Source organism: Chrysochloris asiatica, unplaced genomic scaffold, assembly GCF_000296735.1.
Source record: "Chrysochloris asiatica unplaced genomic scaffold, ChrAsi1.0 scaffold00017, whole genome shotgun sequence".
Classification (NCBI taxonomy): domain Eukaryota; kingdom Metazoa; phylum Chordata; class Mammalia; order Afrosoricida; family Chrysochloridae; genus Chrysochloris; species Chrysochloris asiatica.
The window spans coordinates 6,444,051-6,457,364 of NW_006408535.1; the positions used below are offsets into that span (position 1 = coordinate 6,444,051).

Consider the following 13,314-nt stretch of genomic DNA (forward strand, 5'->3'; position numbering starts at 1 on the left):
TATTTTATTATAGTATTTGGTTTTATCTTCTCGAGCTGTTGTGAAATTTTCCTAAATTTTGAAAACGACTTATTTCTCCAAACTAAGTCACAAAATGAATGTTAACCTTAATGGAACACCCAGTATAAAAAAAAAATAGCTTCTAGACAGCTATAAATCCAAAGAATTGAATGTGATAAACCCCAGATAAGTGAATGTGCCTCATTCAAACAAGTTAGAAACAAAAGCTGAAATTTTAAAATATTATCTGCTACTTAATAATGTAATTTCATTTAAAATATTCAGTTTTGACATGATATATACATACGTATATATGTATAATATACACACATATATAATTTTATCATTTATTAAAAATATTTCCCCAGCTTTTTTGAGCTATACAATTTGATTTACCTGTAATCTTTGTGCTTCTGTTGACTGCCCAACGCTGGCATCCTTCACAGATGATTCTAAGCCTTTATACTGAAACAAAGAAATACCGTAAGTGAAAGCACAAAAACTTGATTTCAAATTTATCTGTAAGGGTACCTAAGAATAATAGAGGATCCCTGTTTACATTAAATGACTGGTGTGGCACTGTAGCATCAACACTGGACTATGAACCACAAGGTCAGCAATTCAAACCCAACAGTTGTTCTCTGGAAACCCTATACAGGGCTGCTGTGAGTAGGAACTGACTCAACAGCACTTAACAACAACAACATTTATGTTAACTTTACTTCAATTTATTTATCACCTCTAAGTGAGCTCTGGTGGCGTAGTGGTTACGAATCGGGCTGTGAACCTCAAGGTCAGCAATTCGAAACTACCAGCGGTTCCGCGGGAGAAAGATGAGGCGTTCTGCTCCCATAAAAATGTACAGCCTCAGAAACCCTGTGCAGGGTTGCTATGAGTCAGAACTGACTCCACGGTGCTTAACAACAACAACAACAAGGCATAGCCAGGAGCCCTGATATGGCTGTACAGGATAAGCAATGGACTGCTAACTGCTAGGTCAGAGGTTCAAACCCACCAGCCATGCCTCAGAAACACTGCACAGTGTCACTATAAATCAGAACCAACTCCTAAGTACTTAGCTACAATAACAAAGGCATAACCCAAAGGTCTTTGTATCAAATCAGCATAACAAAGCCAGAACAGCAACATACTAGCTCAAACAACAAATGGTAGAACCTCTTTGGTAACAAGAAAGTTGTTCAAAGCCTGCTTCACAGAGAACACAGGATTGTACCTCATATCAGCAATCTGTGCCTTTTAAAATGAAGTAAAATTCTAAAGGCAAGGTTGTGCTGAAAATTAACCAAAAGTTAATTTTTCTATAAAGTTTGAATACCTATTGTCTTCTCTAATAAACCTATTCATTAAAGAAAAAATGTACATTAACTGGTCATCATAAATTTTCAATTCTAATTCAAACTGTACAGTTAGTAGGAAACACAAAATCTTTAAAAGATAAAAAGAATTACCACCAACAAATGTAAAATAAGGATAATTAAATTATTATAAAATTTGACAACATGCAAAAATAATTGTTAAATGGAAGACTAAGTTGTTTTGGGACTGAAAATAAATATAAAGGTGCATGATGAGTACTATTAGGGTGGATGGGGTAAGGTTTCCCAATCAACTTCTCATAGGACAATCCTTGCTAGCCTCGAAGAATGAGCATGTGCATTATCACGAAGAAAAAAGAGTTCTAAACACAACTTTCCTGGCCTTTTTCTCATTAATGCAGTTTTCCACTTTCTTACAACTTCTTCATAAGTCCCTGTGATCTTCCTGTAAACTTGGAGAAAATCTATCAAGATTACCCCCTTGAGTATCCCAGAAAACAGTAGCTATCATCTTCTGAGCTGATGCAGGGCAGTGAATCATTAGTATGGTTCTTCTAGCCATACTCCTCCATTCTGTGATCAACTGCTGGCGTGGCACAATAGGATAACCACTGGACGACTAACCACAAGGTCAGCAGTTCAAATCCACCAGCTGTTCCTTGGAAATCCTATATAGGGTCACTATGAGTCAGAACTCACAGCACTTAACAACAACATGCCTTTGATTATGAATGAATTTTGAAGCGAGTTGTAAATGAGGTAGGATTAAAGTGGGATTAGGTGGAACTAAGGAGTCCTGGTGGTGTGGTGCTGTGGTTTAATGCACCAGACTGCAAAGCCATTTGATCTGCAAGGACGGTGGTTCAAGCTCACCAGCTGCTCTTCAGAAACCTTATACAGGGTTGCTATGGGTCAGCATCAACTCGATGGCACTTTCACAACAACAACAACAACAAAGAGTCCTGGTGTGGTGCTGTAGGATAAGCACTGGATCACAAGGTGGTTTGAATTTCAAGGTCAGCAGCTAAAACTCACCAGCTCAGAAATCTGGGATATCTTTAACTTTTACTTCATAGGAACCAGCCTTGTGCTGATAGTCCTAAAAGAAATTATTCATGCAGCCGACCTCTCTCCCTTGAACTGAACTGGCCCAACAGAAGACACTGTCTTGATTGGACCTTTTTTTTTAAAGGCTCCCTGAAGGCTCCTAACAACAACAACAAATGAGACCAAAGAGTCCTGGTGTGGTGCTGTGGGTTAATGCGCTAGACTGCAAAGTTGGTTTGAACTACAAGGTCAGTGGTTCAAGTTCACCAGCTGCTCCTCGGAAACCCTATACAAGGTTTCTATGGGTCAGAACTGACTTGACAGCACATTAAGAACAACAACAACAAACAATGAGACTAAAGGAGCTCTGGTAGCATAGTGGTTACGAGTCAGGCAACCATAAGGTCAGCAGCTCGAAACTACCAGCTGTTCCACAGGAGAAAGATGAGGCTTTCTGCTCCTGTAAAGATTTATAGCCTCGGAAACCATACGCAGTGTTGCTCTGAGTCAGAACCGACTCTATGGCACAGAACCACCACCAGTGAGACCGAGACAAGAGGATCACTGAAAGAACTAGTCTGTAGCCATCCACTCAGAGTCATGTTTAATCACACTTTGTTTGGAATAAACCCATGCATGTGTGAACTGGAGCCTGAGAAGCAATACTTTTGATTCACCTTTGTATATTCAATATAATCCCAATCAAATTCCTAGTAAGGTAAGTGTATATGAAAACTGATTTAACTCATTCAAAATTTACATGGAAAGGCAGTGTAAATACAGCCAAGAAAATCTTAAAGAACATAGAGGTTTACAATGTCAGATAACTAAACTTATCATAAAACTACAGTAAATAAGAAAGCATGGTATGGGTGTAAGAATAACAGGATAGACCAAAAGAGCAGGAAGTATTCCAAACACAGACTCAAATATTTGCAGGTATATGATTTCAATAAAGGAAAATATGCTAGATATGAAAGACTCCTACTGAAGATATGTTCTGGTGTGGCGCTGTAGACTAAGCACTAGACCACAAGGTCTGTTTGAACCGCAAGGTCTGCGGTTTGAACTCACCAGTTGCAGCTGGGAAACCCTATACAGGGTCGCTATAAGTCCAGACTGGACAGCACTTAACAACACTGAAGCTATGTACTGTCATTAGCGTATGAAAAGCTCTGAAATAACCCTGCCATACAGAAACCTGTAGAAGAAGACATTGCAGTGCAACAGAGAAAAGTCAGACTTATCAATAAATTGTTGTTGTTAAGTGCCATCAAGTCGGTTATAATTCGATAAATGGTACTAGTTAAATGGATGTTGTTTTGTTAGTGCCATCGGGTAGGTTCCAGCTCATAGCAACCTTACACACAACCGAATAAAATGCTATCTAGTCCTATGCTATCCTTATAAACTTTGTTAAGCTTAAGCCAAGAGGTTAATTGGATAGCAATATGAAAAAAATTTAATCTTGACCCCCTAGATTTTACCATCACAGATTGTATTCCAGATGGATTACAGAATGAGAAAAGTAAAACAATAAAGTGTCTAAAAGATAATAAATATTTACATCCTTGGGTTAGCAAAAATAAGAACTTCAACTTATCAAAAAACATCATTTAAGGGGACTTTAGACCCAAAGAGGAAGACGGACTTTGTGCTGACAACCTGGGGGGGAGGGGGGCCAGGCTTGCAGCGTATACCCTGTGGTTGGTTGATGATGCAAGGATGGGATTGTAACCATGGTAATGAAATGATATAGTGATATACGATAGGTGAATGTAAAACTAATGTTCTCCCATGTAAACTATAACATAATTCACAATAAAACATTTTAAAAAATCATTTGAATTAAAAAGGCAAGCCACAGAATATGTAGTCTTTTTCAATACATATATCATACAAATACAAAACCCAAAAATTCTACATATCAAAAAGCAAAAAAGATAGCTAACCATGTCTTTAAAAATGTAAAAACCACTTGATGACTTCACAAAATAAACCTGCTCAAGGGAAACTTTTGAGGTGATGGAAATGTTTTGTATGTAGCGGTATTTACATGGTGGTTTACACTTATCAAATCCTGTCAAACTGATGGAATTTATTATATATAAAATATAGTACTATACATTTTAATTTTTAAATAAGATAATATTAATAAAGTTCCAAATTACAGACATGGGGAAAACTGGACAAAGTGATATTTACCACCATTGTTTTGAAAATTCAAATGTTACATAGGAAATAAAGTTAGTATTTGGAAAGATGAAAAGGAAAAAAGAAATCTGATGTTCAACTTCATTTGTCAGAGAAATGCAAATTGAAATCACAATGCAAAACCATGACACACCTACCATAGTAGTTAAAATTTAATAATATAGTGTTGAAGATGAGTAGAAACTAGACACTCATCCTCTACAAAATGTTAATTATATATAAAGTATGTACAACGAAAACTATGTCTTCTGAATCTAACATAAATGTTAACGTTTTAAAAAATGACTTACCTCTTTTTGAACAACACTGAATTTTTCAAGTAGTTCACATTTTTCTTCAATTAGTATAGAAAGTTTGGCAGCAAGCTTTTTTTCTCTACCTAAAAATAAAGAGTCAATATTATCATATGCAAATTATTTTTAAGTTTTAAAATTATAAGCAACAATCATTAGCTCTAAATGAGAAGAAAGAGCTTACCTACATAAAGTCGGCTTTGAACCTGAAACAAATTTTTAAGAGAAATTACATTAAAAGAAATGTAAATTTAAGCAAATCTAACTTATTTATCTTCTACTGCCAACTTAAAAATAATAGGTTTATTTTTACACATTAGTCAAAAGTGTTTTTCCCAATGACAAAATTAAAAAAAATATATGGATGAATCTTAGCAATATAAGAAGTAAACAAAAAGTTCCCAAAGATAAAATATACTATGGTACCCTTTTTAAAACTGAAAACAAATACCTATACACTATGCTACTGAGGAATATATGTATACATGTTGTTGTTGTCAAGTCAGTTCCAACTCATATCAACTCAGTATAGTGTTTCTGAGTGGCTGATGAATTCAAATCACTGACTTTTTGATTCAAACCAAACTTGCAGTCCAGCGTTTGTCCTACAGCACCACACCAGGACTCCATATGTATACATACTGTTGTTGTTAAGTGTCGTCAAGCTGGTTCTGACTCATAGTGACCCTGTACAGGGTTTCCGAGGAGCGGCTGCTGGGTTTGAACTGCCAACCTTGCAGCTCAAACTGACCTTACAGTCCAGCACATTATCCTGAAGCTCCACACCAGCACTCCATATGATACAATAAAATTATTTTTTTTAAAGAGGGAGGGAAACAATGAGTGTAAATCCAATATTCTCCCATGTTAAACTATCGCTCAATTCACAATAAAAACTTTTTTTAAAAAAATTATATCATTTTAAAAAGGGGGGCTGTAAAGAGACAAAATAGAATACAGAATAGTGGTTATCAATCAATACAGGGCATAAGGGGGCTTAAATGACAGTCAATGTTTTACATTCCAGGTTGGGTGGCACATTCATAAACACCTGGCATATAATCAAAAGCAAACACACACCAAATACATTTAAAAAAATAATAAAGGTCTAGTTTTAGTATTGATGCAGAACATTTCAACAAAGAAATTCCTTAAAATTTTTACACTTAAAAATATCTTCTGAATCCATTTGTAATACCTATACATAACTTGTTACTTAAAATAAAAATGTTTTCCCATATTATTTGTTCAACCTAAAGACCTAAAAAATGAACATTCTTTTAGAATAGCATTAGTTACTTACTGATCGAAAAATTCTCCACAAAAACAAGAGAACAGCAAAAAATCCAAAAATAAATACACATATCATGAATTCCCATGGAAAATCATAGGGCTTCGAACTTCTCATATCGCCAGGCAATGTAGCCACAACCTTAAAGACAAAGACAATTACGTTTTTTTAAATGCACTTTTAATTTTAAAATATTAATTATAAACACAGGTACACATTTAAGTGGTTAATTCTATTACCATTCTTTTACTGAAAATGGACTACCAGACCACCACCAAGATACCTGTATATACTCTGGCAACTTTCAACTATCACCAAGTGATGAAGGATAGGAGCATGGTTGTTGTTGTTTTTATGTGCCATGGAGTCAGTTCCGACTCATAGCAAGATTTCCCAGGCTGTATGGGAGCAGAAAGTCTCATCTTTCTCCCACGGAACGGCTGGTAGTTTCAAACTGGTATCAATCCGTTTAGGTTTCTATCTGCAGAGCATATTGGGATTTCATACAAGTTTCCCTAAGGAGTTAGAAATCGTTCTGCTTTGGTCTGAAAACCACTGAGTAGTTGATATGGCATATGTTTACAATGTGAACACCCTACTCTATCTTGTGGCTCCTTTCTCTCATCTATCCATACAGGTGAATAATGCTGTTTGAATACATGGGCAGGTACTTGATAGAAAGTAACTATTTCTATTATTCCTGCTCCAAAGATCATGATTCTGTAACAACAACCTTCCCGTAATACTCTCCCTAACAGGTATTCAGCACAGAGCTTAAATTGCTTTTGCAGTTGCTCCTTTCTCTGGGTCAACCGTGTTAGGGCAAAACTGGGATAGGATAAAAAGGGTTTTCAACAGCTGATCTTTGAGAAGTAGATTTCCAGGACTTTCTTCTAAGGAACTTCTGATGGACTCAAACTTCCAACCTTTCTGTCAGCATCCATTTGAACCTCCCAGGAATTTGTACCTCAATTCAAACAAAAAGAAATATATATATATATATATAAATTGCTGCAAATCAATTCCATTGTATATCCTAGACTGGAAACTTCAATTGGTTGCATCTGGTGGAATGACGAACAGCAAGGAATCTGAATCTCAAGGATTCATCTCTAACTCCACAGACCTGGTCTTAATTATTCTGGGTTTCACCTAAGTAATTTCATATACACATGTATACAGAACCGACCGGACGGCACTTAACAACAACAAACTGCCATCAAGTCAACTCTGAATCATAGCAACCCTTGTGTAGGGTTTCCAAGGAGTGGCTGGTGAGTTTGAAGTACCAACATCGTGTTTCAAATAGATAGATAGACACACACACACACACACGTGTGTATGTACATATATGTGTATATGTACATATGTATATATATGGAGTCCTGGTGTGGCGCTGTAGGTTAATGCGCTGGACTGACTGTAAGTCGGTTTGAACTGCAAAGTTGGTGGTTCAAGCTCACCAGCTGCTCCTAGGAAACCCTATACAGGGTCGCTATGGGTTGGAATAATATATATATATATATATTAACCTTTTGAATTGGGTGGAGGTTTACAGTCATCCTTATATTTTAACAACAATATGTTGTTGTTAAGTGCCATCAAGTAGGTTCCGACCCATAGCCACCCTGTATAGAGTTTCCAAGGAGCAGCTGGTGAGCTTGAACCACCGACCTTGCAGTTCAAATGGCTTTGCAGCCTGGTGCATTAACTCACAGCACCACACCAGGATTCCAACAACAATATAGCACCCTATTTTACAAATGCATACAAGGAATAACCAAGTTTATCAAACAAGTTACCTGGAAACTGATACTAAATTTTAGAAGTAAGGGGTAACACTCCATAAACTGTGGTGGCAGTCATTAATCACTGAACACTAAAAATCTATTTCATCAAAATAATATGAGTACTACATAAGTTCAACATAGAACAATCAAATAATATCAGAGCCTCAGAAGGTATTTACTACAGACTAGGTTTGGGGTTCCACCACTCGTCTGTCAGTTTGTCGTACTGTGGTGACTTATGAGATGCTGTGATTCTGGAAGCTATGCCACGGGTATTTTAAATGCCAGCAAGGTCACCCATGGTGGACAGGTTTCAGATGAGCTTCCAGACGAAGACAGACTAGGAAGAAGGAATGACAAACTACTTTCGAATATTTAGTCACTAGAAACGTTATGAATTGCAGAGAAACACTGTCAGATATGGTGCCAGAAAATGAGCCCCTCAGGTTGGAAGGCACTGAAAATGCAGCTGCCTCCTCAAAGTAGAGTTGACTGTGATGACGTGAATGGAGTAAAGCCCGTGGGACCTTCATTTACTAATGGGGAACAACTCAAAATGAAGAGAAATAACTAAACATCCATTAATACTTGGGACATGGAATGTACGAAGTATGAATCTAGGAAAATTGGAAATTGTCAAAAATGAAATGGAACGCATAAACATAGATATCTTAGGCATTAGTGAGCAGAAATGGACTGGTATTGGCCATTTTGAATCTGACAACCACATGGTTTACTATGCCCGGAATGACAAATTGAAGAAGAATGGTGTTGCATTCACTGTCAAAAAGAACATATCCAAATCAGTCATGAGATACAACTCTGTCATGTAAACTATCACATAATTCACAATAAAACATTTTAAAAAAAAGAGAGAGAGAGAGGGCCGAGTGCTGCAGGAGGAGATAAAAGAAGGCACGGACATATCCATCATCAAGGCTGTGCTGCCTATTGCTAAGAGCTTTGGCTTCGCTGATGAAATCAGGAAGCGGACAAGTGACCTTGCCAGCCCACAGCTGGTGTTCAGCCATTGAGAGAGTGTGACTCTGCTTCAGGGCCTGGGGCTTTGTCTAACCACTGACTGAGGTTGGCAGTACAGTCCTGGCTCTCTGACCATGGTCTGCAGTTGTCTGCTGGAGCATCATGGAGCATCGGGATGCAGGCGTTCACAGAGGGTGAAACTTTCTACCATCCTGGCCAGCACTCGATCATTCCCAGCAACCCATTCTGGGTGCCAACCACCGAAGAGGTGTACTTGCACTTCGGAGAAAAGGTTGATTCCGAGAACTAAGCGCGGAAGTATATGAACGCGGTGCGAAAAAGTCGAAAGGTCTGTGTGTGGAAGAAAAGATTGTGGAGCACGCGGAAAAGCAGAGAACACTCGGCAAAAATAAGTAACTACTACTGCTGGTGGGACAGACGGCTGGAGAGCAGGAGAATGCTTTCATGTTCCTTGTCCCTGTGTTGTCACTTCAATAAATTGTTATATCAGTAAAAACAAAACAAACAAAGAAAAACTAATGGTCTTTTCTGCAAACCATCACTCAATTCACAATCAAAAGTTAAAAAATAAAATAAAATAAAGCTAAGAAAACGCAATGGGATAGTCCTACTCTTTTGCAAGCGATGCCTATGAGTCAAAATCTACTCAAAAGCACCTAAAAACAGCAAATACTACCTACCATGAGTCCCAGGGTGGTTAACAGTTGGGCTGCAACCGCTGAAAACCCTACGGAGCACAGCTCTACTGTGACGTACATGGGCGTCATAATCACAATCAATTCTTTCTGAAGTGCTGGGAGATACCTGGACACATTCCTGAAATCCTCCCTTAAGTTCTCATGAAAATTTCCTAGCCACTCAAAAAAATTCCCTCAAACTTTGTTTGTGCTTGTTCTTCAGTAAATTTCTCATACAATTTTCTTGTATTCTCTCCGTAACAGACAGCATAACACTAGCGGCCAAACTTAGTTTTAGGTCATTCAGTCTCTTATGTTTCAGTATTTATTCTACACACAAAAATGAATGAATGAATAGCTTGACAACAGTACTTTTTAATTCACATAACAAGAAACTACAGTCATAACTACTACATGATTTTTTTAACTTTTGTTGTTGTTGTTATGTGCCGTGGAGTCGGTTCCGACTCATAGCGACCCTGTACAGGGTTTCCGAGGCCGTAAATCTTTACAGGAGAAGAAAGCCTCATCTTTCCCCTGCGGAACAGCTGGTACTTTCTAACTTTAGGGTAATTTTTTTTTTTTTTTAAACTATCTTTAAGCATGTCAATATAAACATTTAAGGAGTAAATCCCCTGCAATCTGATCATAAACTGAACCTGCAGAAAATGAAAACATTTTAAAAATTGGGAGTTTAACTATTTCCCGGTTTTACATTAACAAGGCACGGAAGAGAAAAGTAATCTCATCTATGGAAAGTATCTCAAAGGAGCTTTTTATTAAAAGAAAATGCAGAAGTGGAATCCCAACTCCCTGCCCAAGTTTAGCTGTCCTTTCAAGACAAGAAGTTTAAACACTGGAAGGAACTAATTTCAGAGTCAATCCTCGAATTTTCCAATTGAGGAATCTCCTGTCACTGAACCCTGCTCAAAACACGACGGAAAAGCTAATTCGTCTATGAATTACGGGGATATTTGCCAAACCTTTGCAAGTTCAGTTAAGCAAACAAATACTTTCTTCATCTTCTTGAAAAAACACCAAGTCCTGATTTCAGATCCCCTTCCATCACAAAGAAAACCGTCCCAACACCCTACGAACCTGGCTACTGACTGGGACACAGACTGAAACCCAGTGGCAGGTGAAATCTGGCCTCCGGACCTCTAGTTATTGGTACTCAAACCCCAAAAGTTAGAGACCGCTGATTCCTTTCCCTCGGCCACGTAACCCTGATCGCTCCCGGACTCACCCTGCGCAGCGGCTCCAAAACCAGACCTAAGTATGGCTACAGGGCAGCGCTAGGTCCCTCCATGGTGCCAAGGCAGCCAAGTGCCAAGGCAGCCACGGCCTGAACCCGGCCACATCAAGCAGCGAACAACACAGGGCTTTGCGTCAGAATCCCGCACCCGGCAACGGGAGCCGACCACCGCGGAGCCGGCTAAGGGGGTGAGCGGAACTTCCGGGGACGGCCGCCAGCAGGTCTTCCGTGCCCACACTGCCCACTAAGAGAGATTGGACCACTACATTACACTTTACGTACTGAGGCTCCACACCTCTGAGTCCCTCCCGTACGAGCCTACCAGACGCCTTCTCCTCGCCTTCTCTCCCCCCACCGCCTCAATTTGGTTTCGGCCAGGCGGCAGCTGAGAGGCAGTGTAGCTCGGAACGCAGTAAACTTCCTCTCCTTCTTCCCGCGAGGTTCGTAGACGTGTCCTGGTCGTTCGCTCTTAAAGGGACCGGCGCGCTACCTGGCGAAGCTATCCACGCATGGAGGTGGAGGGGCTTAAGACGGAGAAAGTGGGACATTGCTCTAAGGTGTGGGCCTCCCACCCCGGAAGATCATCGCTGTGGCCTCAGAGCCCCCGACTCAGGTGCCACAGCGGCTGGAGGTGTCTCCGACACAGGCCGCTCGGCGCACCCCCTCAGTCCTGGCCCAGCCTCAACCACAACGCTTCAACTCTAGCCGCCCCCCAAGAGCCTGCCATCTGCACCCCAGGCAAAACCCTGGCAGCATCGTACCCCATGAGACCCAGCCCGGCCTGGGAAGCTGGATGCTGTCTTCATGCTGGCCAGTCTGCCACCGTATCCGGTCTCTGGACTTGGGACAAGAAGGCGACTGAGGTCAATAAATAGTCTGGACAAAGTTTAATCTCACCCAAGCAAGAGAGATCAATCGGGATTCGTCTGCCCAATGGAGAATTCGTGCGGTTACCCAGTTTTACCTGAATTACCTGGAGGCTTGCTAGGCTGAACTGCCTTAAATTCCATTAACTCCTAGTTACCCAAATGTTAAATCAGGCTCAAATGGACCTTTACTGGGCACGTGCTCGTCGCAGCTAAGGAGAGCTAAAAGAAGCAGCTTGTCTTCTAAATTTAGGACTCTATGTTTAGGTCTGTTAAAGAAAGTAAGGAAGACTGAATTTGTTTGTGGAAGAGTTTTAGCTGACATAGGTGTAAGGAACAACCATCTCTTAGAAATCTTCCTTGTCAGCATAATAATCATTCTCACCAAATCCAACTCAACTCAAAAAGCAGATCCTTCTTCCTAAGTAAATCACTCAAGCAATTAACAGAATCATAAATCCTTAGGATTTATGTAAATTCCTAATGTCAACTCTTGCAGCAACAAAACTGTTGTGTCAAGAACAATCTAAAAATGGCCCTGGTTCACATCAAATGATTTTCAGGACCAAAATGTGGCCTTCTGGGAGCTCAAAAGACTATCTGGTTTGCCTAAGGAGTTTCTGGTACTGCCAATATCAGACAAGAGCAGAAACTGAGTAATTCGTCTCCATTTACACAACCTGCGTTTGCGTTGAATAGTGTTTTTCTTAAATTTTGTGACTTGTTGTTTTGTGCCGTGGAGTCGGTTCTGACTCATAGCGACCCTGTAAAGGGTTTCCGAGGCTGTAAATCTTTACGCGAGAAGAAAGCCTAATCTTTCTTCCGCGTTTCGAACTGCTGACCTTGTGGCTTGCAGCCCAATTCGTAACCATTACGCTACCAGAGCTACTTAAATTATGTGACTAGCTTATTAAAAACTAAACAAAATAAAAATTTTATGTTTAGAACTTCTAAGAACTTCAAGTCATAGGAACAATGTATGCCTCAATCAGTACATTGTATTATGCAACAGAAATTCAGTGAATCAGTGTTTTCAGGGATCTTCAGAATAATTTTTCAGCTTTTAGGACTTGTATATTCATAATCTTGGACTCCTAGTATGGTACTGTAGGATCAGTACTTGACTGCAAGCCACAAGGTGGCAGTTCAAACCCCCCAGCCGCTCCTTGGAAACCCTATATAGGATCACTATGCGTCGAAACCAACTCAGCAGCATTTAACAGCAACAACATATTCATAACCTGTATTATATATCCATATATGCATATATAAGATTGCATATTTGTGTGTGTATATATATGTGGTTGTTAGGTGCCATCAAGTTGGTTCCGACCCATCGCAACCCTGTGCGCAACAGAACAGAACACTGATTGGTCCTTCGCCATCCTCACAATCGTTACATTGAGCCCATTGCTGCTGCCACTGTGTTCCAGCCATCTTGTATGTATACACACACATATATTACAAGAGGGATTCAAAAAGCTGATGGAAAAATTCTATTATCTTTTCATTCTTTTTCCATCAACTTTTTGAAACACTTAT

The 13,314-nt window shown here is 39.6% G+C and overlaps 2 protein-coding genes across 2 annotated transcripts in view; both read right to left on the reverse strand.

Annotated features, from left to right (window-relative positions):
• CTAGE5 (CTAGE family, member 5) overlaps positions 1-10,960 on the reverse strand; it is a 94,834-nt gene extending 83,874 nt beyond the window's left edge. The window contains 5 exon segments of the mRNA XM_006878201.1: positions 397-465; positions 4,889-4,977; positions 5,076-5,097; positions 6,195-6,323; positions 10,898-10,960. Coding sequence (XP_006878263.1) covers positions 397-465; positions 4,889-4,977; positions 5,076-5,097; positions 6,195-6,323; positions 10,898-10,960 — 372 coding nt within the window.
• Positions 10,961-11,926: 966 nt separating this feature from the next.
• The window catches only part of MIA2 (melanoma inhibitory activity 2), a 33,291-nt gene continuing 31,903 nt past the window's right edge, over positions 11,927-13,314 (reverse strand). The window contains exon 7 of the mRNA XM_006835496.1: positions 11,927-12,063. Coding sequence (XP_006835559.1) covers positions 11,927-12,063 — 137 coding nt within the window. The remainder of the gene's footprint in view (positions 12,064-13,314) is intronic.